Source organism: Bufo gargarizans, chromosome 2 (assembly GCF_014858855.1).
Source record: "Bufo gargarizans isolate SCDJY-AF-19 chromosome 2, ASM1485885v1, whole genome shotgun sequence".
Lineage (NCBI taxonomy): Eukaryota > Metazoa > Chordata > Amphibia > Anura > Bufonidae > Bufo > Bufo gargarizans.
The window spans coordinates 621,672,526-621,700,116 of record NC_058081.1 but is presented as its reverse complement, the minus strand read 5'-3'; the positions used below and the strand labels follow the sequence as shown (position 1 = coordinate 621,700,116).

At 46.3% G+C, this 27,591-nt stretch overlaps 1 protein-coding gene across 3 annotated transcripts; it reads left to right on the top strand.

Moving 5' to 3' along the window:
• Nucleotides 1-3,141: 3,141 nt before the first annotated feature.
• Nucleotides 3,142-26,835, top strand: THAP7 (THAP domain containing 7). 3 transcript variants are annotated; one of them, XM_044282115.1, is made up of 7 exons: nt 3,142-3,269; nt 3,897-4,003; nt 4,262-4,475; nt 10,951-11,030; nt 15,237-15,392; nt 16,502-16,636; nt 23,871-26,835. In XM_044282115.1, the coding sequence occupies exons 2-7, from the start codon at nt 3,924-3,926 to the stop codon at nt 24,532-24,534; spliced, it is 1,329 nt and encodes a 442-aa protein (XP_044138050.1). In that variant the 5' UTR covers nt 3,142-3,269; nt 3,897-3,923; the 3' UTR covers nt 24,535-26,835. The 3 variants fall into 3 exon arrangements, with proteins under 3 accessions (XP_044138050.1, XP_044138049.1, XP_044138048.1); XM_044282114.1 differs by having other exon boundaries at nt 3,158-3,284; XM_044282113.1 differs by having other exon boundaries at nt 3,191-3,253.
• Nucleotides 26,836-27,591: the final 756 nt, after the last annotated feature.

Genomic DNA, 27,591 nt, shown 5'->3' with positions numbered 1-27,591 from the left:
CTCTGCATGTGGAGTCTATATGTAGTGTCACAGAGGCAGCCATGATCGCCCGATTGTCACTGGAGCCTAGAATTTATCATCCTCAGCCTTCCCTGTACTGACTTCCTGCTGAACTCGCTCTGGACTTGTGGTGGGGTACATCAGTCTGTATGAGGCAGAGACGCAGGGTAAAGTATGGAGGAGAGACAGGTTAGCAGCCTGAGCTGCTGGAAAGGCAGGAGATGAATTTTCAGGTTGAATTTGCCGATAACGGTAAAGCTAAAAAGTAGTCAACAATAAAAAAAATTATTAGCATGCAAGCATTGCTCAGAATTAGGGCTTATGCACACAAATGTATTTTCTTTCCGTGTCCGTCCGTTTTTTGCTGACCATATGCGGAACCATATATTTCAATGGCTCCGTAAAAAAAAAAACAGAAGTTGCGGAAATTGCGGATGCGATGCGATTTTCACACAGCCCCATTCACTTCTATGGGGCCAGCGTTGCGTAAAAACGCTAAATATAGAGTGATGCGTGAAAACCAACGCACATGTACAGAGCCCCATTGAAATTAATGGGTCCGGATTCCACGCAGGCGCAATGCGTTCGCATCACACATTGCACCCGTGCGGAATACTTGCTCGTCTGCAAGGGGCCTAACAGCTTGTAATTTGGAGCAGACAGTCAATAAGACAGCACAGCTTGTGTGCATCCAAAACAGAAGGTTGTTTAGTTAGTACTTACCCATCCCTTGCTTCGCCAATGCCGCTATCTCAGCTGCACTCACACAGGACACGGGCGCTTTTTTATTCGGGAAGAGAAGGGCACCCATCCGGTCGGAACCCGGGAGGAAGAGCCTGCAGGCTGTGTGAGTGCAGCTGAGATAGTGGCATTGGTGGAGTGAGGGACAGGTAAGTACTAACTAAATAGTCTTCCATCCACATAACAGTGCAAAGGACGGATTACCTAAAATGACCAGAGAACCCCTTTATTTATACATAATTAAAGGGGTTGTCCCACAAAAAATCTAAATTTTTCAAACCTGGTTCCTAATACTTTTTGCATGCAATTAAAATTTAGTAAAGCCAATGATTTATTCAATAAAATGTATTTGTATAGCGCCACCTGCTGTTTGTTCTTTTACTAATTTCTCTGTCCACCTCAGGTTCATTCTTCAACTGCCACCGGTGGAGGCAGAAAGGACACGCATCCTTAGAAAGGACATGCCCCCTGTGCTGCCAGCTTGGAATAAATCTAGCAGAGAAATAAGAGCAATTCAAGGGGTTGTACGGATTCAGAGCTGAACCTGGACATCCCTCCATTTTCACCCCGGCAGCCCCCCTGACAGGAGCATCGGAGCAGTTCATGCCCTGATGCTCTCCTTTGCCCTGCGCTAAATTGCGCAGGGCAAAGGCATTTTTTTGAGATCCGGTGACGTACCGGGGCTGCCAGGAATCCCGGTGACGTCACCGGCACTGATGGGCGGGATTTAGCTCTGCCCTAGCCAGTAAAACGGTAGGGCAGAGCTAAAGCCCGCCCCTCAGAGCCGGTGACGTCACCGAACAGCTCTGAATCCGGACAACCCCTTTAATGGAGATATCTCAGGTTCCATGTGAGGTAAGATTGTCTTGTATACGATATCTGATTTTCATTGTTTACATTAATCATGGGATAAGCTCTTTAATTATATATCAAAAATGACATAGCAATCACACAAGAGTAGTTTTTTTTTTAAACATAACCTTCACTTTAAAAAATATCACTATCCATGCCTCAATGCATTCTTGCCTCGGCCTCAATAACAGTGACAGCCATAGTTCCCCCATAACAAAGGCAGTGACAGCGCCCCATACAATTGACGGCCAAAATGAAACCATAGCAGTGATATCCACAGAACCCAGTAATAGGGGCCTGAGATGAGTCCTGTACGTGAGATGAGTCAGGGACAGGACTCATCTCAGGTTAATTTGCATATGTATCAAATAGTTTTTTTACACAATAAAAGCACACAGAGCTATGGGGACTGGGTATTGCGGATGTTCTAGCGGCCATCTAGCAACCCATGTCCTCAGCTCTATACACAAAATCCCGGTGACAGGTTCCCTTTAAATTTTACAATTAAAAAAAATGTATAGAAGGGGGAAAAAAGCAAAATGGGTAAAAAAAAAATTACCAAAACCCATTGCATTTTTTTTGTCCACCAAAAAGGCCATAAAAATACTATAGAAGCTTAAAAGAGACACTTGGGGGTCATTAATCAAACTAGAACTGGCTGAGTTGCCCATAGCAACCAATCAGAATCCACCTTTCATTTTACAAAGGAACTGTTCAAAATCAAAGGTGGAATCTGATTGGTTGCTATGGGCAACTCAGCCAGTTCTACTTTACACCAGTTTGATAAATGACCCCAACTGTGTCTGCATAACCTAACTAAAATGTACCCATTAGGCCTCTTGCACACAACCGTATGGCTTTTTCTGTATTTTGCCATACGTTTTTACGTTTCAGTAGTGCTTCCGTTCCGTTTGGTTTCCGTTTGTGATCCGTCTTTTTGCGGATCGCAAACTGAAGCATACAATAATGTTTAAACAGTAAGTACATTAAAAAAAAATTGGTCTGGGCATAAGATTTTCAATAGATGGTTCCGCAAAAACGGAACGGATACGGAAGACATGCGGATGCATTCCATATGCATTAAGTTTTTTTTTTTGCTGAACCATTGACTTGAATGGAGCCACGGAATAGGATTTGCGGGCAATAATAGGACACGTTCTATCTTTGAACGGAAATACGGAAACTGAATGAATACGGAGTACCTTCCGTTGTTTTTGCAGACCCATTGAAGTGAATGGTTCAGCATACGGACCGCAAACGGAATCTGCAAAAACGGAATGGAAAAAATAAAAGTTTGTGTGCAAGAGACCTAACGCTGACAGCTGCAGTGCCATGTTCCATATCTGAGACAGATTGATCCAGCAACAGAGTGTCCCCGCAGCCTCAGTGCCCCCATACTAGAACAACATTGAACGCTGTGACCTCCTCCAGTCTCTGACAGCAGCACTGTGAATGCAGCCACAGGTCCACCATGATCTGTCCAATATGACTTGAGGCTGCGGCCGCTGCAGCGCGCACCTCCGGCCGGCAGGTGGCGGTGCAGTGATAGAGCGGAGGAGCGGGCTGTCTGTCTGTGCAGTGGATGTACGGTGGATGGGGAAGTGAAGAGGATGAGGGCTGCTGGGGACGGATGAGCCCTGTCGCCTGCGATTTGGCAGCGGTGTATATATTTATATGTATGCTGTGGGCAGGTATATGGCGGGAGCAGAGCTGGGGGAGGATGGCGGCTCGGCATGTTTGTTTACCTTCTGCACATGAGTCTGGTCGTCCACTGGTCTCACCACAACCCCAGCCTCTCCTATTGTGCAGTCTAGAGAGGGAGAGGATCTAAAGAGTGACCTGGTACTACACATCCCAGCATGCTTAGAGAGAAGATGCTGCATTAGGCCATGATGAAGACTTCTGCTGTGTCCCACAGGAATGTACTGAGACATGTAGCCCAGACAACTTGCAGTTGGCCAGGGATCTTGGGAGATCTGCCCATAGAAATCAGTGGAGTGACAGTTTTCATTGACTTTGTGTGTCATGTGCGTTGGTAGAACTAAGACATAACGGCATGAATGAATCAAAGGCACAAGTGATGTAACCTCCATGTTCTTGAGTGGCAAGAGGAAGCGGGGGCCCCCCTTTATCCCAGTAGGTGGGGTTCCTAGAGAAGCAGTCCTCACATGTCAGGCATTTGTGGCCTGTAAAGCTACTTGTACTGTTCTGCCGGAGTCTCCCTATAGGATGCAGTAGCAATCTGTGCGGCAGCGTATACATTATAACATGAGTTATATCTTTTGTAACCCCCCCCCCCCCAGGCAGGATCCACCCCCGAAAGATACGAAATGGTGCGATCATGTTCCGCTGCTAATTGTGTCAACCGCCAGACCGTGCTGACCAAGCGCAAGGGAATAACGTTTCACCGGTAAGTGACACGGACGCCTGGATTCTTGTGCTGGACCCGTGAGGATGTGAAGCCAGGTCTGAAGGCGTCATAAAGGTGGTGGGAGATCAGGTCTGATCAGAAGTGATCATCACGGTGACTTATGTCACAGTAAAACCTGTAGGGAAGAAGTCGCACGACCATGTCAGAATACTTCCTGAACAACCATCGGAATCGGCAACGCTTCCATTTCTGATCCATCATCCTGTAATCATATATTATATATTTTTTTTAAACTAGGTTTCCCAAAGAAGAGTCTCGGAGGACGCTGTGGGTGAATGCCGTGTCTCGCTCCCACGCAGCTGTCGGCAGTGACTGGACGCCATCTGTTCACAGCTCTCTGTGCTCGCAGCACTTCCATGATAAGCAGTTTGACCGGACCGGACAGACCGTGCGACTGAGGGACTCTGCAGTCCCCGTAGTCTTCTCAACGCTTACTGCACCACAAGTGACGGTATGTCTAGTTCTTCCAGGGGTTGTATAATTTACAGACTTAAGTTTCATATACCCTACTTGGGAATTGACTCAGTAGAGGGGTTCCTCATCTCTTCACAAGAGTGGACAGCTGTTACAAAGTGGACCTGTCCTGCATCACACACATAACCCATTGATTTTAATAGGCATTATGTAGTGCTTAATTTCTCCTGTGGTGGCGCCGTAGTAAAATTGAACACTTACTGCCAGGCTTTTCCACAGATAACAGCTGATCACTTGGGGGTCCCAGTATGGAGACACTTGGTGATAAGCTTATTGTCACAGGATCCTTCTAACAAATAGAGTTTATTTAAAGTGGAGAACATACCCACAGGATGGGTGAGATGAGCGCAGGAGATACAACCACGGGACCCACCTATCACGAGAACGAAGATGGGTGAGTCCCCGGTGACGAGATCATGGTTCTATTCACTTCTGTTGGATGGTCTGTGTACCACGCTTGGCTGTCTCCCTCAGCCCCTTTGGAGCTGGGATCATGCATGTGCACTACCTCTACGTTCACATAGGAGACTCGGGGACACCAGTTCTCATGATACATGGGAGTGCCAGCTTTTGGACCCCAGCGGTCATACATTTATCACCTATCTTGTTACTAGGTGATAAGTTTTAAGTTAGGACCCCTTAGTGACAGCCATTATGACTTTTTACGGTGGTCACTAAGGGGCCTTAGGCTGAGTCGCCGCCTTTTTACAGCGGCCCAGTTCAAGTGCTGCATGAGTCTCCCGTGCAGCAGAGAGCGGGGGAACGTCTGTAACATGTGAGCCACGCTCCTGCTCTTATGGCCCTGACTATCAGGAGCACTGATCCAGGCTTTTTACCTCTCATATATGCTGCGGGTGGTTAGGCTAGTTTCTCTGCGGCTTAAATTCTGGCAAAGAATAGCCTGCTGGAATTGTCAGGATCCGACACTTCTGGATACAAACAGAATTTCCACCAGCCCCATTAAGTATAATGGGATCCAGCAAAAATGTGGAGAATCGTCAGGACACAAACCGATGCGTGCTGCCTGGTTAGGCGGATAGATCTACGCGCCGCAGGTGTGAAATTAACCTAGCAGAGGGAGCGGACTCCCTTTTTCTCCTATCGGCAACCCGCAATCTAATTTGTGGTGTTAGAGCAGGCAGGCCAGGGCCTAGTGAAGCCCCCAGGCCTGCCTCTAGTGTGTCCTAGCTGCTGGTGAATGTCAGTATAGCACTGACAATAAAATACATTGCACCGCAGGCATATTGCATTGTGTTTTTAGAGGCGATCAAAAGTTCACCTATTATATTCCCCTCCTCCACATATTTGGTATCACCGCGCTACAAAATTTTTATGAAGTTTATCCCGTATGGTAAATGCTGTAAACAGAACAACCCAAAAAAAAAGGGGGGGGGGGTTATTTTACAAAAGTAATAATACATAAAAAACTGTATAATTAGCATTACTGTAATCATACTGACACAGAGAGTAAACATATTGTATTATTTATGTCAAAAAATTTATAATGTAAAAACTCGGTGGCAGCATTGCTGTTTTTCTCATCTCCCTACCTGAAAGAGTTAATAAAAGTAAATCCGTAAGTTGTGTGTGCCCCAAAATGGCACCATTGAAAACTACAACTTGTCCCACAACAAGCCCTCATACGGTACATTGACAGAAAAATAAAAATGTTATAGCTCTTGGAAGGCGACGAAAATAATAAAACATGCGCTGGTCATTAAGGCCCAAAACAGGCTGGTCACTAAGCGGTTAATAGAGGAAGTCCCCTCGTTTTTCCCTCATCTATTAGCCAGAGCAGCTACAAGAATAAGGACTAAGCATGTATAACATGGACAGCCTGTAACTATGGGATCCTTTATTTCACCTAACTTTGTAGTATTGTGGAGATGGTGACATTGATTTGAATGCTGTTAAAAGAGTTATCCGTGAAATGATAATGATGACCTGTGCTCAGTATAGGTCATCATTATCTCATCAGCAGGAGTCCGAGCTCCCCCACTGATGAGCTGTTTCAGGGAATCGGTACAATCCCCTGAACGCTGGTAAGCGCAGTGCCATACATAGTACAGTGGCTGTGCCTGGTATTGCAGCTAAGCCCCATTCACTTCAATTGGGCTGAGTTGCAACTAGGCCATGTGACCTATGTATAGTGACTTCACATGGACTAGGAAGAGGCCGCTGTGCTGTTTGAGCCCCCTGCCCTCTTCTAACAGCTGATCTTTGGGGGTCCCGGGTAGTCCTGAGGATAGGTCATCAATATACAGTACAGACCAAAGGTTTGGACACACCTTCTCATTCAAAGAGTTTTCTTTATTTTCATGACTGAAAATTGTAGATTCACACTGAAGGCATCAAAACTATGAATTAACACATGTGGAATTGTATACATAACAAAAAAGTGTGAAACAACTGAAAATATGTCATATTCTAGGTTCTTCAAAGTAGCCACCTTTTGCTTTGATTACTGCTTTGCACACTCTCGGCATTCTCTTGATGAGCTTCAAGAGGTAGTCACCTGAAATGGTCTTCCAACAGTCTTGAAGGAGTTCCCAGAGATGCTTAGCACTTGTTGGCCCTTTGCCTTCACTCTGCGGTCCAGCTCACCCCAAACCATCTCGATTGGGTTCAGGTCCGGTGACTGTGGAGGCCAGGTCATCTGGCGCAGCACCCCATCACTCTCCTTCATGGTCAAAAAGCCCTTACACAGCCTGGAGGTGTGTTTGGGGTCATTGTCCTGTTGAAAAATAAATGATGGTCCAACTAAACGCAAACCGGATGGAATAGCATGCCGCTGCAAGATGCTGTGGTAGCCATGCTGGTTCAGTATGCCTTCAATTTTGAATAAATCCCCAACAGTGTCACCAGCAAAGCACCCCCACACCATCACACCTCCTCCTCCATGCTTCACGGTGGGAACCAGTCATGTAGAGTCCATCCGTTCACCTTTTCTGCATCGCACAAAGACACGGTGGTTGGAACCAAAGATCTCAAATTTGGACTCATCAGACCAAAGCGCAGATTTCCACTGGTCTAATGTCCATTCCTTGTGTTCTTTAGCCCAAACAAGTCTCTTCTGCTTGTTGCCTGTCCTTAGCAGTGGTTTCCTAGCAGATATTCTACCATGAAGGCCTGATTCACACAGTCTCCTCTTAAAGGGAATCTGTCACTAGCAATTTAGCAATTTTTTTTTTTTCATGAATCCATGTTTAATAAAGTACCTTTTTCCATATGTCTTGTTCTTTTTATTGTGAGTCTTGTCATTTCTTCAAAAAAAACGATTCTTATGATATGCAATTGAAGCTGTAAGGAGCCCAGAGGGGCGTTATTCTTTCTCCACGGTGCCCAGGAACGCCCCTCTGAAGTGCCGTGCCCGCCTAAATTTGAAAACTAAGAACTCCTCCAAGTTCAGCTAAATCGCCTCCCAGAGGCGCGGCTAAGTGCTCAACACCCCCCCCCCCCCTCCCAGCGCCGCGCTCTGCTGTAAACACCCTGATCCTCCTCTCGCCCGTATCCGAAATCCCGCCCAGGCGCAGTGTCGGCGATTGCCTGCGCTATGATAAGACGACTGAGGGCAACAGCTTCAACAGCGTCACTGGGCATGCGCCGATCCCGTTCGCTGTTTCCTCAGTCGTCTTATCATCGCGCAGGCAATGTGAGCCAGTTTCTTTGTAGCGCTTGATGGTTTTTGTGACTGCACTTGGGGACACTTTCAAAGTTTTCCCAATTTTTCAGACTGACTGACCTTCATTTCTTAAAGTAATGATGGCCACTCGTTTTTCTTTCCTTAGCTGCTTTTTTCTTGCCATAATACAAATTCTAACAGTCTATTCAGTAGGACTATCAGCTGTGTATCCACCTGACTTCTCCACAACGCAACTGATGGTCCCAACCCCATTTATAAGGCAAGAAATCCCACTTATTAAACCTGACAGGGCACACCTGTGAAGTGAAAACCATTTAAGGTGACTACCTCTTGAAGCTCATCAAGAGAATGCCAAGAGTGTGCAAAGCAGTAATCAAAGCAAAAGGTGGCTACTTTGAAGAACCTAGAATATGACATATTTTCAGTTGTTTCACACTTTTTTGTTATGTATATAATTCCACATGTGTTAATTCATAGTTTTGATGCCTTCAGTGTGAATCTACAATTTTCATAGTCATGAAAATAAAGAAAACTCTTTGAATGAGAAGGTGTGTCCAAACTTTTGGTCTGTACTAGGGATCGACCGATATTGATTTTTTAGGGCCGATACCGATACCGATAATTTGTGAACTTTCAGGCCGATAGCCGATAATTTATACCGATATTCTGGGAATTTTCATTTTTGAAAAAAAAATTAAAATTCCCACAAATCTGCTGAAAATTAATGTTTATTGTTAATGTGTATTTTTTTTTTTTGTAAATCTTTCTTTTTCATTTATATTTAATATTTTGGTGTTTTTATTTTTAACTAACTTTAGGGACTAGAACCCTTGTCCTATTCACCCTGATAGAGCTCTATCAGGGTGAATAGGAGCTCACACTGTCCCTGCTGCTCTGTGCTTTGTGCACACAGCAGCATGGAGCTTATCATGACAGCCAGGGCTTCAATAGCATCCTGGCTGCCATGGTAACCGATCGGAGCCCCAGCATTACACTGCTGGGGCTCCGATCGGAGGAGCAGGGGAGAGGGGATCCTGTGGGGGGCGCACTGCGACTGGGGTGGGGGGGGGGGGAGGGGGGGCGCACCACTGTTTAATACTGGGGGGAGGGGGGGGGCGCACTGCGCCACCAATGCTTAATACTGGGGGGCTTGGGGGGAGGCGCACTGCGCCACCAATGCCTAATATGGGGGGGGGGAGGGGGGGCGCACTGCGCCACCAATGTCTGATACTGGGGGGCTTGGGGGGCGCACTGCGCCACCAATGAAGCTTAATCTCTAGTTTATTCATATACAGGAGGCGGGAGCTGCAGGATCACATAGCCAGCTCCCGACCTCTATGAGCTGTAGCTGCGATCCGCGGCACCTGAGGAGTTAACTACCGCAGATCGCAGCTACAGCTCATAGAGGCCGGGAGCCGGCTATGTGATCCTGCAGCTCCCGCCTCCTGTATATGAATTAATGTGAGATTAAGCTTCATTGGTGGAGCAGTGGCCATAGCTCCTCCCCTCCTCCTGTCCCCTGTACTTTCATTGGCTGGAGCGGCAGCAGCAGCACAGGGGGAGGAGACACTGCTCCTTCTCCCCTGTGCTGCTGCTGAGGGAACACGGAGAGCGCTGACAGCAGCGCGATCTGTGTTCCCAGGACGTTATCGGAATATCGGCAAAATAAATGCCGATACCGATAACGTTCAAAATCCTGAATATCGGCCGATAATATCGGTAAATCCGATAATCGGTCGATCCCTAGTCTGTACTGTATATTACCGAATAACTCCATTAATGTACAGTGGCATGGATCTATATACATGCATAGTAGACACTGCCTCCTAGTGGCAAAATAACAGAATGAGAAAATGTGTCAGTCAGCAGGGAGTTTGTAGGTCTTGCTTGCTTTAGAGGGCATCTGTCAGCAGATTTGTACCTATGAAACTGGCTGACCTGTTACATGTGCTCTTGGCAGCTGAAGGCATCTGTGTTGGCCCCATTTACATATGTACCCACATTGCTAAGAAAAATGAGGTTTTAATATCTGCAAATGAGCCTCTAGGACTGTGATGGCTAACCTCCGGCACTCCAACTGTGGTAAAAATAGAACTCCCAAGATGCACACTTCCTTGGCTGTTCTCAGAACTCCATAGAAATGAATGGAGCATGCTGGGAGTTGTAGTTTTACCACAGCTGGTTAGCCATCACTGCTCTAGGAGCAATGGGGACATTGCCATTACTTCGAGAGGCTCTGCTCTCTCTGCAACTTCTGCGTCCTCTGTACTTTGACAGGGCCAGACATTGTAAATGTTATCACACCTGGCCTTGTCAATCAAAGTGCAGAGGGTGCAGCAGTTGCAGAGAGAGCAGAGCCTCTAGGTGTAACAGCAACACCTCCATTGCTCCTAAAGGCTCATTTGTATATATTACAACTTTACTTTTCTCAGCAATGCGGGCACATATGATCATGGGGCCAGCGCAGATGCCTTCAGCTGCCAAGTGCACATGTAACAGGTCAGCCAGTTTCATAGGTATAAATCTGCTGACAGATGCCCTTTAAAGGGGTTGTCAAGAGTTTTTTAAGTGATGGCCTATCCTCAGTATAGGCCATCACTAACTTTGGAGGGTGTCTGATATGCCGCACTCCTCCTGATCAGCTGGAAGCTCTTGTCGATGGAAGTCGGCGCGTCGGACCCCGCCAATCAGTTAATGATAGCCTATCTTGAGGATAGGCCATCACATAAAAGACCTCTGGCAACCCCTTTAATGTTTTACTACATCTGCTGCTTTTGTTTATATATATCCTCCAACTTTTGGGTTCTAGATGCCTCGTCACTGCTCCGCTCTTGGCTGCACCACCCGAGATTCTCGACAGACAAGAGACGAGAACATCTCTTTCCACAGGTCTGCTCCGAGTACTTATTTTATGCTAATGAAAAACCTTTCAACTGGCCATACATGCAAGAAGATAGTTGGCCAAATTATGACCACTGCAGCCGACCATCATTTGGAAATGATACACAAATGATCTTTTGCGGAGGCTGAAATGGTTGGCCCACTGGAACTTTTCAGCCACTGTCAGCTGAAACTAGACATGTATAGCCAATTACCGCTAATCATTCACTACTCTGCGCATGTATGCTCAGCTTTAGGCCTCTTGCACATGGCCGTTGTGCTCCCGTGGCCATATTGCGGACCGCATACGGCGGTTCTGCAATACACGGGGCACCGGCCGTGTGCATTCTGTATCACAGATGCGGACCCATTCACTTGAATGGATCCGGAGATGCGGCGCGGAACGGAAGCACGGAACCCCGCGGAAGCACTACGAAGTGCTTCCGTTCCGCAAAAAAATATAACGGACAGATCACGGACCCATTCAAGTTGAATGGGTCTGGATCCGTTCCGGCCGCCGCAAGGACGTTACCCGTGCATTGGGGACCGCAAATGGCCATGTGCAAGAGGCCTTAGACTTGTTTCACATGAGCGAGTGTCACGCTCCAGACTCGCAGAGTGAGTATAAGACAGCTCCTGTCCTGACCTCCCAGCACTGCTGGCGTTGCATAGCATTATATTGATCTATGATTCTATGTAACCCTTACAGTTCTGGAATGTATAACACTGACAGCATTAAAGAGGGTCTCTGTGTTGATATGTATTTAGTATCACTGTGATCGTAAAGATACTGTATTATTCATGCCGAGAAATGAACATCACAAACTTTATAACATAAAAACTCAGTGACAGAATTGCTGTTTTTTCCCATCTTCCCCCAGAAAGAGTTAATAAAAGTTAACAGCACCATTGTGTACCTCAAAAGGTACCTCTTACTGATGAGATCTTAGATCAAAGCCCAAATTTCGACTGCATGTAAACGTACTGAGTTTCAGCGCCTCCACTGCTAAATCATGTGCTAACCATTTCTTAGTTGATGTAGAATTCAGTGGCAATTTAAGGGCTTTGTGTCCCACCTCTGGGACCTGCTCCTGTCTCAAGAACCTATTACTTCGCTCTCTATTCATTTCAGTAGCGCTTCTTAAATTACCAATGGTGCTGACCTTGCTATTGAAGTGAATAGAGATTGCTGTGCATGCCTGGGCACATCTCCATTTTCAGTTAGACACTGTTCTTGTGATTGGAGCGGCTAACAGAGATGGAACCTGCATCTATCTGACATTTATACCATTGCTATGGGACAAATACTTTACAAGGTTTTCTCCCCTGCCATTACAATGTATGTCCAGTTTAGAGACATCACCACCAAGCGTTCATGTGACATAGTCCCAACGTCCCTGACTTCTGCCACAAATCATGCACTTGTAGTGTAGACGTAAGGCCCTTTTCACACGGGCGAGTATTCATGCGCGGATGCGATGCGTGAGGTGAACGCATTGCACTCGCACTGAATCCGGACCCATTCACTCCAATGGGACTGTGCACATGAGCGTTGATTTTCACGCATCACTTGTGCGTTGCGTGAAAATCGCAGCATGCTCTATATTGTGCGTTTTGGGGCTGCGTGAAAATCGCATGCGTCCGCAAGCAAGTGCGAATGCGGTGCAATTTTTCACGCATGGTTGCTAGGTGACGATCGGGATGGAGACACAATCATTATTATTTTCCCTTATAATATGGTTATAAGGGAAAATAATAGCATTCTTAATACAGAATGCTAAGTAAATTAGGGCTGGAGGGGTTAAAAAATAAATAATTAAACTCACCTTATCCACTTGTTCGCAAAGCCTGGCTAGTCTTTTTCTTCTTTGAGGACCTGGGAGGAAAAGGACCTTTTGGTGATGGACCATGTGATGAGCGCAGTGATGTCACCAAAGGTCCTCAAAGAAGAATAAAGAAGATGAGCGGGGCTGCGCAAGCAAGTGGATGAGGTAAGTTAAATTTTGTTATTTTTTTTTAACCCCTCCATCCCTAATTTACTTAGTATTCTTTATTAAGAATGCTATTATTGTCCCTTATAACCATGTTATAAGGGAAAATAATAAAATCTACACAACACCGATCCCAAACCCGAACTTCTGTGAAGTCTGGGTACCAAACATGCCGATTTTTCTCACACGCGTGCAGAACGCATTAAAACGCTTTGCACTCGTGCGGCAAAATTGTGCATTTTCCCGCAACGCACCCGCATCTTTTCCCACAACGCCCGTGTGAACCCAGCCTAAGGCTTTTAACAGTAGTGAGCACAGAATACAGTATCTTACATTGTTGTGGGTAGAGGGGCCAGAAAACCCCTTAAAGGGATTAAGGTATAACATAACCTCCCCAGTAGCCGAATAAAAGAACAATCCGGTTGTCACCTCGACGTGACATATTATACAAAATGTGATCACTGCAGCCAATTACTGGCCTCAGCAATATACGGTACAAGTCCAGTGATTGGCTGCAGCTGGTCAGCCTATACACACAGGGCAGTCTATAGACACAGAACAGAGGTGAGGACCAGTGTTGAGTGCTGGAAATGGCAGAGGACTAAGTAGTAAGGCCCCTTTCACACGGGCGTTGCGGGAACACCCGCGATTTTTCCGCACGAGTGCAAAACATTGTTATGCGTTTTGCACTCGCGTGAGAAAAATCACGCATGTTTGGTACCCAAACCTGAACTTCTTCACAGAAGTTCAGGCTTGGGATCGATGTTCTGTAGATTGTATTATTTTCCCTTATAACATGGTTATAAGGGAAAATAATAGCATTCTGAATACAGAATGCATAGTACAATAGCGCTGGAGGGGTTAAAAAAATAAAAATTTAACTCACCTTAGTCCACTTGTTCACGTAGCCGGCATCTCCTTCTGTCTTCATCTTAGCTTTTTGTAGCAACAAGGACCTTTGGTGATGTCACTCCGGTCATCACATGATCCATCACCATGGTAAAAGATCATGTGATGGATCATGTGATGACCGGAGTGACGTCATCACAGGTCCTGTTTATGTAATTAATGCTCACCCCAGGTCCTGTTCAGCAAAGGAGACAGAAGGAGATGCCGGCTACGCGAACAAGTGGACTAAGGTGAGTTAAATAATTTTTTTATTTTTTTTTTTAACCCCTCCAGCGCTATTTTACTATGCATTCTGCATTTAGAATGCTATTATTTTCCCTTATAACCATGTTATAAGGGAAAATAATAATGATCGGGTCTCCATCCCGATCGTCTCCTAGCATCCCGATTTTCACGCAACCCCATTCACTTCTATGGGGCCTGCATTGCGTGGATTATCGCACCGCAACGCACAAAGAGGAGCATGCTGCGATTTTCACACAACGCATAAGTGATGTGTGAAAATCACTGCTCATGTGAACAGCCCCATAGAAATGAATGGGTCGGTATTCAGTGCGGGTGCAACTCACGCATCGCATCCGCGCGGAATACTCGCCCGTGTGAAAGGGGCCTAAGTTCTTATTACATTTGGGAAACAGAGAGACTTTTTTTTTTTTTTTGTAACTTGGACAAAACCCTTTAAAAGGGTTGCCTAGAGTCAGAAAAACATGGCTGCTTTCTTCAAAATATGACACCATAACTGTGCAGCTCCATTCACTTCCATGGAACTAAGCTGCAATACCAGACACAACCCATGGACAGGTGTAGCACTGTAGTTTCTGGAAGAAAGCAGCCATGGTTTTCTATTTCTGGGCATCTCCTTTAACCTTTTGACTACTGTCACACAAATTTGTACGTTGTGGCGGTAGGTTATAAACTGTAACTCCACGTACAGAAGCACTGGGTTACATTGAGATCTTCCGACAGCTGCGTTCACGGTCTCTCTGCGTGGCATCGTTGTAGCATTTAGAAATGTTTAGTCTTGAAATCGTCAGTAATAGAAAAAGATTGATAAGAAAGGAAACATTTGTTTTTATATTATATTTGTCATAAAACAAAGGTCTAAGATCCCCCTTGAATTTGAATATCAAATACATGTAGGTTTCCTCAGAAGTTAATTATTTATTTGCAGTTGGATAGGACCATCGCCAAATCTGAAACGTTGGCCTGGTAAGGAAGGAAAGGGGGGGGGGGGGGGCACTCTGGTAATAAAGCAGTTAACAATACTCTATATATCAGATTTGTAAAAAACGTGTATGCTTTTCTTTGTTACAAGGCTTCCAAGGAAGGAAGACCATAGACGGAGCCTGTGGATTGCAAACTGCAGAAGAAGAGACCCCAACGGCCTTGGGCTTTGGGACCCTTCCTCTGACTATGTTTATTTCTGCTCCAAACACTTTGAGAAGAGCTGCTTTGAAGCTGTTGGCATCAGGTAGGCGTTTCTTAGCTTCCTCCGGCGAATCATAGAGGTTATTTAAACATGACCTTGGAGCAGGGATGGCCAACCTGAGGCTCTCCCGCTGTTGCAAAACTACAACTCCCAGCATTCCCAGGCTACCTACAGCTATCAGCCTACAGCAGGGCATGGTGGGAGTTGTAGTTTTACAACAGCTGGAGAGCCTCAGATTGGCCATGCCTGCCTTGGAGGGTTCAAAATACAAGGTGATTTCAGGAGGCCGGCAATAAATGCAGCCGTTCCTTACTCCTATTTGATGTACTTGTTCACCATTTTCCCATTGCACTCACTGAAGCACCGGACCTGTTGTCCTTTTCACACTGAGCCTCCAAGTGTGTAGACACGCAGGGGAAGAATTTCACACGACATAAAGCAAGCTTTATAATACAATAAACCGCGCTGGCTATCTAGTGTAAGTCTGCAGATGGTAACTTGCCTTACTACCGATGACTTTCGAGGATTCTTTACGGAGCTTCCTGGTGCTTGCCTTCAGAGGTAGTGGTGACAGTTGTGTCTTCAGGTTTCCTCTTTCAAACATGCGTGGTCCCGGCCGGTGACTCGCGCGCGTGATGAAGAAATTCGGCAATTTCGAAACGCGTTGGAGAGGTCTTTTGGTCTAAAAAAGTATCCGTACTCAGTGTGACGTCACACGGAAGCAGCGTCCTCCCTGATCATCAGCCTGGGTTTCCCTCACGCGCGCGAGTCACCGGCCGGGACCACGCATGTTTGAAAGAGGAAACCTGAAGACACAACTGTCACCACTACCTCTGAAGGCAAGCACCAGGAAGCTCCGTAAAGAATCCTCGAAAGTCATCGGTAGTAAGGCAAGTTACCATCTGCAGACTTACACTAGATAGCCAGCGCGGTTTATTGTATTATATATTTTTTGATTCTATCCACTTATTTAGGGTTTAGGCATTTTTCCCTATTTTAAACCTGCAGCGGCACACTCCAAGGAGTATTATACAGTGTATTGTGGATTATACTTTGCTTTATCTAAGAAGGTAGCGCGGGTCCCTATTGATTGTTTTTTCCTTATAAAGCAAGCTTTCATATAATGAACAGTCTATTCCTCTGTATTACAGCGGATACCATCGTCTGAAGGAAGACGCTGTGCCAACGATATTTATGCCCTCATCAAAACTGCAGAGGACAGAAAAGCTCCGAGCACAGAAAAAGAAAAATTCAAAGGTCACAAAAACAAAAGTAATGAGGAAAAAGTGAGTGTGAAATATCCAGGTGGTCTCTCCATGAGAAGACAGTGGTTACATTCAGGAAGTTCCTCGTTCTCTTATGTTACTAGGGGTTTATAATTGTTCTGTCTTTGCTGAATTGGAAATCAGCTCTCCTTATACCGGACGATAAAACAGTTAGTAATCCACACCGCCATAATAATCTGACGAATTACTGTCATCAGGAGCAATGCTAATAAACTAAGTGCAGTGACAAATAGGCTTAAAGGGAACCTGTTACCACGAACTGCAGATTGATATATAGTTTTATGAGAAACAGTTCCGTAAAACTTGTATTCTATTCACGTAAATCTCTTTTTCTGACTCGGCGGCCATCTTATCACTAAACGATGGCACTCCATGTGCAAGTGTATATACATAGATAACTGTCAGTCACTGATAGTTGTGCATGGGGTTGTCTGGATTTTACTAAGTGATTGACCTTCCCCAAGATAGGCCATCACTAGTTGATTAGCAGGGGTCCGACACCCCGCACCACTGCCAATCAGCTGTTGGGTGTATCTTCATTGCTGGGAGATGGCATTGGAACTACACCGCTCCATCATCCTTGTGGTGGGCAATACGGTGAAATAATTGGGAGCAGCTCTGCAATGACAGCAGCTCTGTCCTCTGTAAAGTTGATGGAGCTGTTAGGCCATCACTTAGTAAAGCCCAGACAACCCACTTTAAAGTTATAAAATACAAGTTTTGCTGAATGCTTTCCTACAAAACTGTGGGGGTTATTTATTAAACAGTGCAAAGGTCTTTTGCGCCGCAATCTGCGACTTTTCTTCACTCACGCCAGGTCTAAAGAAGTGTGTCTGGTGGGGAAGAGGACAGCCCGGCAGGCCTGTCTCATTTACTATTTCTCGCCCATTCCATTGGGGGACACATACCATGGGTATAGCTTAGGCTACCACTAGGAGGAGACACTATGCAAATAAGAAAATAACAGCTCCTCCTCCACTGGCCATACCCCCATGCTCCAACAGAAGTACCTCAGTTTTAGCTTAGTGTCGGATAAGGAGGTGACACTCCTGCTCCTGCAGGGTTGTCCCTGTAGTTTTTTCTTCTCCTGTTTGTTGTTTTTCTAATCAGAGGACGCAGGGTCGCATGGTGCGTCCCTGGTCTCTCAGCGGAGCAAGCGCCGGGGTCAAATGACCGTCCTCTTTGCCTCAGCGCTTCATCCACGCTTGGCTGCTACTCCAGCTCCTCACAGGTCACGGTAGGACAGATAGTGTTCCGCAAAACTGTAGGAGACCCTGACTCCAGGATTGCCGCCGTCATGCCAAGACCTGGGGCCCCCCAAAAATCTAAAGCAACTCCCCAGGTCCCACTGGGATCCTGTATGGTTTGCTGCTTGCCACTATCGGTCACAAGCTCCTGTGACTCTTGCCTTGGGACAGGATCATCCACCTCCTCCTCCCCCTCCACCAAACCAGCCCAGTCTCTCCTCCGCCCCTTTGGAGCCCTCCTGGGCCTCTGCCATAGCTAGGGTGGCCGCGGACTTGGCCCAAGTCTCGCTCGCGGCCATGGCCTTTATGGAACGCATGACGGCCTCTGATCCACCGCCTGCAATGCATGTGGTTAGCACCGCTCCACCTCCCGGTGCCCCCCACAGAGGACGCTCGACCGTTAAGAGGCAGCGTACGCAGCAGCATCCCTCCTCGGATGACTGCTTCTCCCCCTCGCCTGGAGGCGTGTTCAGCCTCTCCCACTTGCAGGGACTACAGGTCTGAGGGGGAAAGGTCCGGCTCGGACGAGGACACGGAACCGGAACCCTCGCCTAAGCTCTCCACCATGGTGGCAGACTTGGTCACGGCGGTCCGTGATACCTTTGACATCCAGGGGGAACCTCCTTCTGCTAGTAGCCAGGAATTCCCCCTTTTCCATCCAGAAGGGGTGGCGCACCAGAGGCAGTCACATTCCCCATTCATGGCGAGTTCACCAAGGTCCTTTCAAAGGCTTGGGAGCGCCCTAATCACCGTTTTTCTGCCACAAGGCGCATGGATACTCTGTATCCTTTCCCGGCAGATAATGGTCTTCTCCTAAGGTCGACCCACCGGTGGCCAGATTGGCTAAGAATACGGCAATACCAGTCCTGGACGGGTCCTCCCTACAGGACTCCGTTGACAGGCGTTTGGACTCTTTCCAAAGCCATCTTTACTCTGGCAGGCACAGGTCTGCGGCCCGCGTTCGCCTCGGCCTGGGTAGCCAGGGCGCTTTCGTTGTGGTTGCAGCGCCATCATCAGGATCTCGCGGAGCAGGATGCCTCTGCGGACACCCTGAACTTCGTCCTCCAGATGTCCCAAGCGACAACATTCCTCTGTGAGGCCTCATTGGACGTCAGCACTCTTTTTGCGCGGGTTTCGGCACTCTCGGTCACTCAGCGCAGGGAGGTCTGGTTGAAGGTCTGGGACGCCGACGCTTCCTCCAAGAGCTCCCTCACTAACCTCCTCTTTGCGGGCTCCAGGCTCTTCGGTGCTAAACTGGATGAGATTATCTCTGACGCTACGGGGGGCAAGAGCACACACCTGCCCCTATCTAGATCCAATATCGCCTTCAGAGCTCGCCCCTTTGGCTCTAAAAACTAGTCCTTTCGGCGCTCCTTCTCCAGGTCTGCAACAGCCCCCTCCTCCGGCGGCTCTCCAGACTCCCGCAAGAAGCCTTCCTTTAAGCCTCAACTTTCCTGGCGCCCGCGGGCACAATTTCAGGGGAGTTCTGCCCGCCCTGCGGCTCCCAAGCAGTCCTCCGCCTGAAGGGGCGCCCCCACCGCCTGCGGTGGGGGGCTGTCTGCTCTCCTTTCAGCAGGTCTGGAGAGCTCACGTTCAAGACTCCTGGGCCCTGGAAATGGTAACTTCCGGTTACAAGATAGAATTCGCTTCCAGACCTCCGGAACGTTTCTTCCCTTCTCGGGTTCCGGGGGATCCGGCCTGAGCCTCAGCCCTTTTACAAGCGGTCTCTTCTCTTCTGGTCCGGGGAGTAGTTGCCCCAGTTCCTCTGGAGGAAAAGGGTACAGGGTTCTACTCAAATCTCTTTGTAGTGCCAAAGAAGGAGGGATCAGTGCGTCCTGTCCTAGACCTGAAGCTCTTAAACAAGTCCCTGTGGGTGCGGAGGTTCCGGATGGAATCCCTCCGCTCAGTTATTGCTTCTCTTCTTCCAGGGGAGTTCCTCGCGTCAGTGGACATCTGGGACGCCTATCTGCATGTCCCTATCGCAGAATCTCACCACAGATTCCTGCGCTTCGTCATTGGCGGCCGTCATTATCAGTTCAATGAAGTAAAGGATCCCAGCAGACGTGACTTGATGCTCATAGGAAATTTATTGCAAGGTAACAGTATGTCCCATTATTCTAGGATGCGTTTCGGCTAAGGTAGCCTTTTTCAACAGGTTAGTATCCATTGCAAAGCACAGATTTATATACACCTAATGATGAGGATAAGGAACCTCCCCATGACGTCAGACACCTGGAAGGGGTGGTGCATACAAAGTAACAAAAAAAGGGGGGTAACAAATAATAGTAACCATATGGCGGCATTGGGAATGTATCAGAACACATATATTATATATTATAAATACCAACTCTGCTGAGAAATCCTTCATTGGGTAGTTGATGTCTAAAAGATAATAATGATATATATTAGATAAACAGATAATTTTTAACCACAAATTAGATAACATTGTGAGGAAACACTGGCACCTGTTGGGAAAAGCGTACCCCCAGATTGAAGAAATTAAAAACCCCCCGCTTATTTGTAACAAAAAAAAAACAAGCTACAGAGATAAGCTAGTACGCGCTGATATGGGGAGTCCGAAAGGCAGTGTACAGAGTGTACTTGCCCTTGTCTGCACTGCTTCCAGTGCTCCAATATAATCAAAGGACCCAATATTTATCACCCACACACTGGACGCATGTATCCGGTGGATGGTTTTTTCACCTGCGAATCCAGTAATGTAGTATATCTAATAAAATGTCCTTGTGGGTTATTGTATATTGGAGAAACAATGCAGACCATCAGAGATCGCATTGGAAAGCATAAGTCCACGATCAGGACTCAGAATTTGTTGTTACCAATTCCCTCCCATTTTGAGAAATGCAAACACACTATTGCCCAATTGAAGTTCCAAGTAATAGAACAAGTCACCAGACCCAGAAGGGGAGGCGACATTAAGAAATTATTATTACGCCGGGAGGCTTACTGGATCCACACCCAAGACAGGGACTATGAAATTATGCACATTTAAGACCTTGTTTTTTGTTTACCTATGCATAATCTCTGTTTATCTAATATATATCATTATTACCTTATAGACATCAACTACCCAATAAGGATTTCTCAGCCGAGTTGGTATTTATAATATATAATATGTGTTCTGATACATTCCCAATGCCGCCATATGGTTACTATTATTTGTTACCTCCCTTTTTTTGTTACTTTGTATGCACCACCCCTTCCAGGTGTCTGACGTCATGGGGAGGTTCCTTAACCTCATCATTAGGTGTATATAAATCTGTGCTTTGCAATGGATACTAACCTGTTGAAAAAGGCTACCTTAGCCGAAACGCATCCTAGAATATGGGACATACTGTTACCTTGCAATAAATTTCCTATGAGCATCAAGTCACGTCTGCTAAGGTCCTCCTGTTGGAGCATGGGGGTATAGCCAGTGGAGGAGGAGCTGTTTTTTCTTATTTGCATAGTGTCTCCTCCTAGTGGTAGCCTAAGCTATACCCATGGTCTGTGTCCCCCAGTGGAAAAGATGAGAAAAAGATTTTACAGGGGAGTTTCACAAAAAATATCCTTTTTCTATGCCTGTTTTTGGTGTAGAAAATAGTCTAAATGTAAGACAGCTAGGAAGCTGTCCTACATTTTAGAAGTGGCGGTGGATCTGTCGGAGTTATGTAGGGGCCAGCGCCTCTTCATAACTCCTGTCAGATCCACCTTCGTATAGGGCTTATTAAGACCGACGTCTAAAATGCTGGTCTTAATAAATGTGCCCCTATATATGAGTCTGTTCAGCTCCCCCTGCTCTATAACATGCTGTCTGCAGATTGCAATGCATTTTGTGGCAACAGGTCCTCTTTAACTCTCCTGAAGCAAATGCTGTCTTTGCTCTGTAAATCGATGTCTCTGCTCTGCAGAAATAACACTTTTCATGATTATGCAAATGTAGTAATTTTATGTACCAAGGGCATTGCTTGTGTACAGGTCATGAAACATCTCCTTGTTCAGCCACCCAGCCCTTCCAGGCTAGACATAAAGGCCCCTTTACACTGACAGATGAGGATGACGATTGTCGGGAAGGCAGCGTTCCTTCCTGACAATCACTTGCTCATCCATGGAAGAGACCGCTTCACAGTATGGGAGGAGATCGCTTGTCCCCATACAAAATCATTGTTTCCTGATGTAAAGATGCCACCGATTACCCAGTAAATAAGCAAAACGCTCATTCACAGAGTAATAGGATCATTGGTGCGGACATCTAAATCATCATTTGTCGCCAGCAGATTATGGGTTCTAAACAGCACTCTGCCTGCCGGCAAATGAAGATTTAGGTGTCCGCACCAATGATCCTATTACCCAGTGAACGAGCGTTTCACTCATTCATCGGGTAACGAGCGTTCATATGAATGGAAGTTAGCCATAATCTCCCCAAACATCGGGCAGTGTAAATGGACCTTTTAGATACTTCATCTTGTCTCGCCCTGTCTTCTCGTGTAGATTCTGTACAACTACACAATTGCGCATGTGCAGTGGAGCCCGGAGTCTCTGCTGGGTTTGAAAACAAAGTCTGCTGCGCTGATGTGCACAAGAAGAATATCTAATGCTTGGCCTGGGTGGCGGAAGGAGGGGATCTTTCATACACCAAGGGTTGCAATTATTAAAAGTGTTATTTTCAAAGCAAAGACAGCCTTTGCTTTAGGTTAGCTAAGCCTGTTTGTCACTGCTGCTCATGATGGAAGACTCCCTTTAATAGAATTTATTTATTGTGAAATGTAGACTGTATGAAAAACCGAAGCCAGTGACAGAAATAGCTTTTTGCTATATTAATCCTGCAAATAAAAAATACATATACAATTTTTTTTTTATTTCAAAATTAAAAACGATTCATGGCTCGCAGGCCTGTTTCTTTGAGAACGACAAGTTGTATCCTATTCCATCGTGCGCAACGTTTCGGGAGGGTGTGACCCCTAAAACGTTGCGCGCGATGGAACAGGATGCAACTTGGGGTTCTCAAAGAAACAGGCCTGCGAGCTATGAATCGTTTTTAATTTTGAAATAAAGGATGGAAAGTGCTGATTGTACTTCATAAGAGTGAGTAGCATCTATTTCTCACATATAAATGTATATGAAGAATAATATACGTCTGAATTGTATATAAAGACTGTGAATACTGAGTCTGAGTGAGACTCTAAGTCAGACCGTGGTGTATAACATGTGGGATTAGTTTGATTGCATCCTGAGATTGGTGCAGTAAGTTAAAGGGGTTCTGCACTTTGTTTAAAGTGATGATCTATCCTCTGGATAGATCATCGGCGGGGGTCCGACACTCGGGACCCCCGCCGATCAGCTGTTTGAGAAGGCAGCGGCGCTCCAGCAGCGCCGCGGCCTTCTCACTGTTTACCGCTGGCCCAGTGACATTGCGACTAGTTTCACTGGCCTGGGCGCGGCTAAGCTCCGTTCACTTGAATGGAGCTTAGCCCCGCCCAGGCCAGTTGATACAAGTCGTGACTAGTGTTGAGCGAACTTGTGTTTTAAGTTCGGCGTCTAAAGTTCGAGTTCAGGTTATCGAAGTATCCCGTTATGGTTTCTAAATTCCGTTATGGTCCGTGGTAGCGGAATCCATAACGGGATACTTCGATAACCCGAACTTTAGACGCCGAACTTGAAACGCAAGTTCGCTCAACACTAGTCGTGACGTCACTGGGCTTGCGGTAAACAGTGAGAAGGCCGTAGCGCTGCTGCCTTCTCAAACAGCTGATCGGCGGTTGTCAGACCCCCGCCGATCAGAAGCTGATGATCTATCCAGAGGATAGATCATCCCTTTAAACAAAGTGCAGAACCCCTTTAAATATTTTTATTTTTACTCATTTTGCCCCTTATATAAAAAAAATTATGGACAGCCCCTTTAGAGCCCATGGTGTTGTGGGATCACTTTGCTGTCTGTGATTAGGACTGCCTCACTCTGTAGTTTTCACTAATCCTTCTTTCCTCCATAGAGACTTACTGGTAAACAGTAACACAGCCCCAGCAGAGAGCGCCAATCCTTCAGACAACCAGAGTTTGGATAGCGGGAGGTATGACAATGTACCCACAACAGATCTGGTTCACTTCCATGGACTTTGCCCGGAAAACATTGATATTCCAGGAGATGCAGCTCCAGCTGAAGGAGCCTTGGCCACCACTGTGGACCACCAGATGCATCCAGAGGCGGCACTGGAAGACTTAGAGGTTTCATCAGCAGTTAATGGGCCACTATCAGACTTAGAACTGGCACATGTACGAGAGGAGATGTCTGCTGAAATGTCTCTGAACACAGAATCAAGCAAACCCTCGGAGGACAAAACTCCTCGGCCAGTGTCTCCCTCCACGTACATGATGCGCATCCCACAGCCGCCAGGAGCTTACATACAGAATGAGCATAGTTACCATGTGGGAAATGCACTGTTATGGAAGCGAAGAGCAGAGGCTGCTCTAGAGGCTCTGAGCAAAGTTCAGAGGCAGCTGGAGGCTTGTAGGAGGCGTGAACAGCGGCTCCGTCTGCGGATCTCTGCTTTACAGCAAGAGCATATGCGGGAGCGGCGCGCACAGTCTGATGTGAGAGAGAAGCTAAAGGAGCATCTTCAAGTGTTTGAACTCCAGCTCATTAATGACTTTGTGTAGAAGCAGGGGTCAGTAACCTCTGGTACGTCAGCTCTTGTGAAACTACAACCCCCAGCATGCACACTTGCTCAGCTGTTCTTGAAACTCTCTTAGTAGTAAATGGAGCATGCTGGGAGTTGTAGCTTCACAGGAGCTGGAGTACCGGTGGTTGCAGACCTCAGGTGTAGAGTGTCTGCTGTGAGTCAGATGGGCAGGGGTCCATTGTTCTGAAATTTAAGTCTAATCATTGAATAGCCCTCTTCCCTATTACCATACATTGTCCCATTCATACAGCTGTTAAGTTTGTTACAGTGTATCAGTTTAAAAGGAACCTACACAGAAGTTGCAGCAGTGCTTCTCAGCACTCTGCAGCTCTCGCCTGCATCGGCTATGCTCTACTTTTCCAGCATGCAGAGTACGGATCCTATATCCTTTCTATGGAGCCAGCGTGCACCGTACGGATCCGATATTCTTTCTATGGCGCCAGCGTGCACAGTACGGATCCTATATCCTTTCTATGGAGCCAGTGTGCACAGTACGGATCCTATATACTTTCTATGGAGCCAGCGTGCACAGTACGGATCCGATATTCTTTCTATGGCGCCAGCGTGCACAGTACGGATCCTTTATCCTTTCTATGGAGCCAGCGTGCACAGTACGGATCCTATATCCTTTCTATGGAGCCAGCGTGCAGAGTACGGATCCTATATCCTTTCTATGGAGCCAGCATGCACAGTACGGATCCTATATACTTTCGTTGGAGCCAGCATGCACAGTACGGATCCTATATCCTTTCTATGAAGCCAGCGTGCACAGTACAGATCCTATATACTTTTGTTGGAGCCAGCATGCACAGTACGGATCCTACATACTTTCTATAGAGCCAGCGTGCACAGTACAGATCCTATATGCTTTCTATAGAGCCATACTCTGTGTGTTGGAAAACAAAGCAGAGCCGATGCAAGCCAAAGGTGTGGCTCACTTTGAGAAGCTCTGCTACACCTTCCATGCTTTCAGTAAATGTTTAAGTCCCTTTTAAAGGTACCCTGTCATGTTCCATATGGTGTCTGAGCTGCAGGCAGCGTGTTATAAAGCAGGATGAGCGGAGCACATTGAAATATAGTTTTGGGGAAAAAGATTCAGTGTAAGTTGTATTTAATCCATTTCAATTCGTGCTCTTTCTGGGCTGTGAAGTCAATGAGGCGACGGACCTATCAGCTGTTGACCGTCTTCCCTCTATGGCTGGAGGAATTAAAAGATATGCAGCGTTTCATTACAGAAATGATTAAGCTTCGTTCACATAAGAATGCACAAGCCCTTCAAAGATTTTTTTCCATTTGGCGATGGTGAATACTGCAGCCCGTCCTTGGAATTACACCGTTTTATTTATTTATTTTGTTTTGTTTTTCCCTCTGTTTCCCTGACGCTCCTCTGTGCCTTCTTCATTATCACATCAGGTTTGGCCACTTCAGTGACAATACTATGGATAACACAACTCCTTTCTTCAATTGGCCTCCATGATTTGTGTTCCCTGTGGACGACACGTCATTACACATAAAGGGTGCACAGACTAGGGCACAAACAGGGGAGGTCCCAGACAGGTATGGTAAAGTTTACAGTCTTTGTATTTTGAGCTTATGTACTTGCCAAACAAAACTATTTATATTGAATGGGCTGTCCACTTTGGAGAACCCCTTTTCATTGACCAGGTCCCCTAATGACTATTTCGGTTGTTGGGACCCCCTGCTAAAGACAGTATAAAGCCGCATTTACATGACCCTACAACGCTTGTATTCGGCCTGTGTAAAGGTGCCTCATGTCACCAAATGAATGAGTAAAACACTCATTCGTGGAAATGATCTAGAGTGGACACCTCAATCATCGTTCCCGCTCTCCTGCCCAGAAACAATAATTTTGTATGGGGGATGAGAGATTGCAGTAGCCATCACTGGTCCTCATACTGTGGGGGAGATTGCTGCATTCTTCATCTTCACCTCCACCTAACAAGCAGCCGATTCCTTCCTGACAATCGTCTGCTCCTCGCAGCATCTAAATGCAGCTTAAGCAATCAGCTCTGATAATGGAGGGGGATCCTGCTTAGGGGCCCTTCTTCCATGATCTTCATAAGCTCTTATAGGGCATTGTCCTGGACCGATGGTGACACAGATTGACTTCACAGCGACATTCCTCTTCTCTGCTGGCAATGTGGCGATGGCTTTGTCCTCAGTTAACAACTCGTGGAACATTGAATATTTGTTTTTTTGTTTTTTATTCATTTTGTAAACTAGTCTGGTCCATAATTAAAACTTGTATTTCGTGTAGGCTTCATGTTCCAGCTATTTTACTGCTGTCCCATGTTATACTCACTCCTACTGTCCATCATTCCAGGTTGTCAGAATTGTGTCTGCATTTTTATTTTTATCATAAAAAAGTTAATTATCTTTAGATTGTACTATCCTATATTTGAGGTTCATCAATTCCTGAAGGTTAAGAAAGTTACCAGTATAAAAACAAGCCCGATATGGCCACCACAACAACTTTCCTACAGCTTTAAATTGGCACCAAGACAAGTGGTGGGTGAATTACTGCATAACTAAGCACATTTGTCGTTCTGGATTCTGGGAAAGCTTGGTCACTGATCTATATATGATGCAGTGAGTTCAGCTCACATGAGCCGTGGTCGGTCTAGGAAATGTGGCCATTTTTGGGACCACACATGACCATGTCAATACACCCTTAAAGCATGTAAATATGGACCATCAGGTACAGAACCAGCTGCCCTTCTCCCCAGTTCTCCATCCTAAAGCATCTGCTGCTAATCTGACTTGCATTAGTGAGAAGGGCTGATGTCTTCATTGAACACAAGATCTTTGCGTACTGTAATTCAATGGAACCTTAGAGTAACTAAACTTTTTAAATTTTTGGGTAAAATGTCCCTAATGCCCTAACAATATTTTTTGTAATATACTTTATTAATACATTTTTAATTTTAATAGAGATAAACCCATGTGCCATGCCAGCATTTAGTGAACCTCTGGGGGCCACGGGCAAGAGCAGCAATGTGTGCTCCTGCCCGTA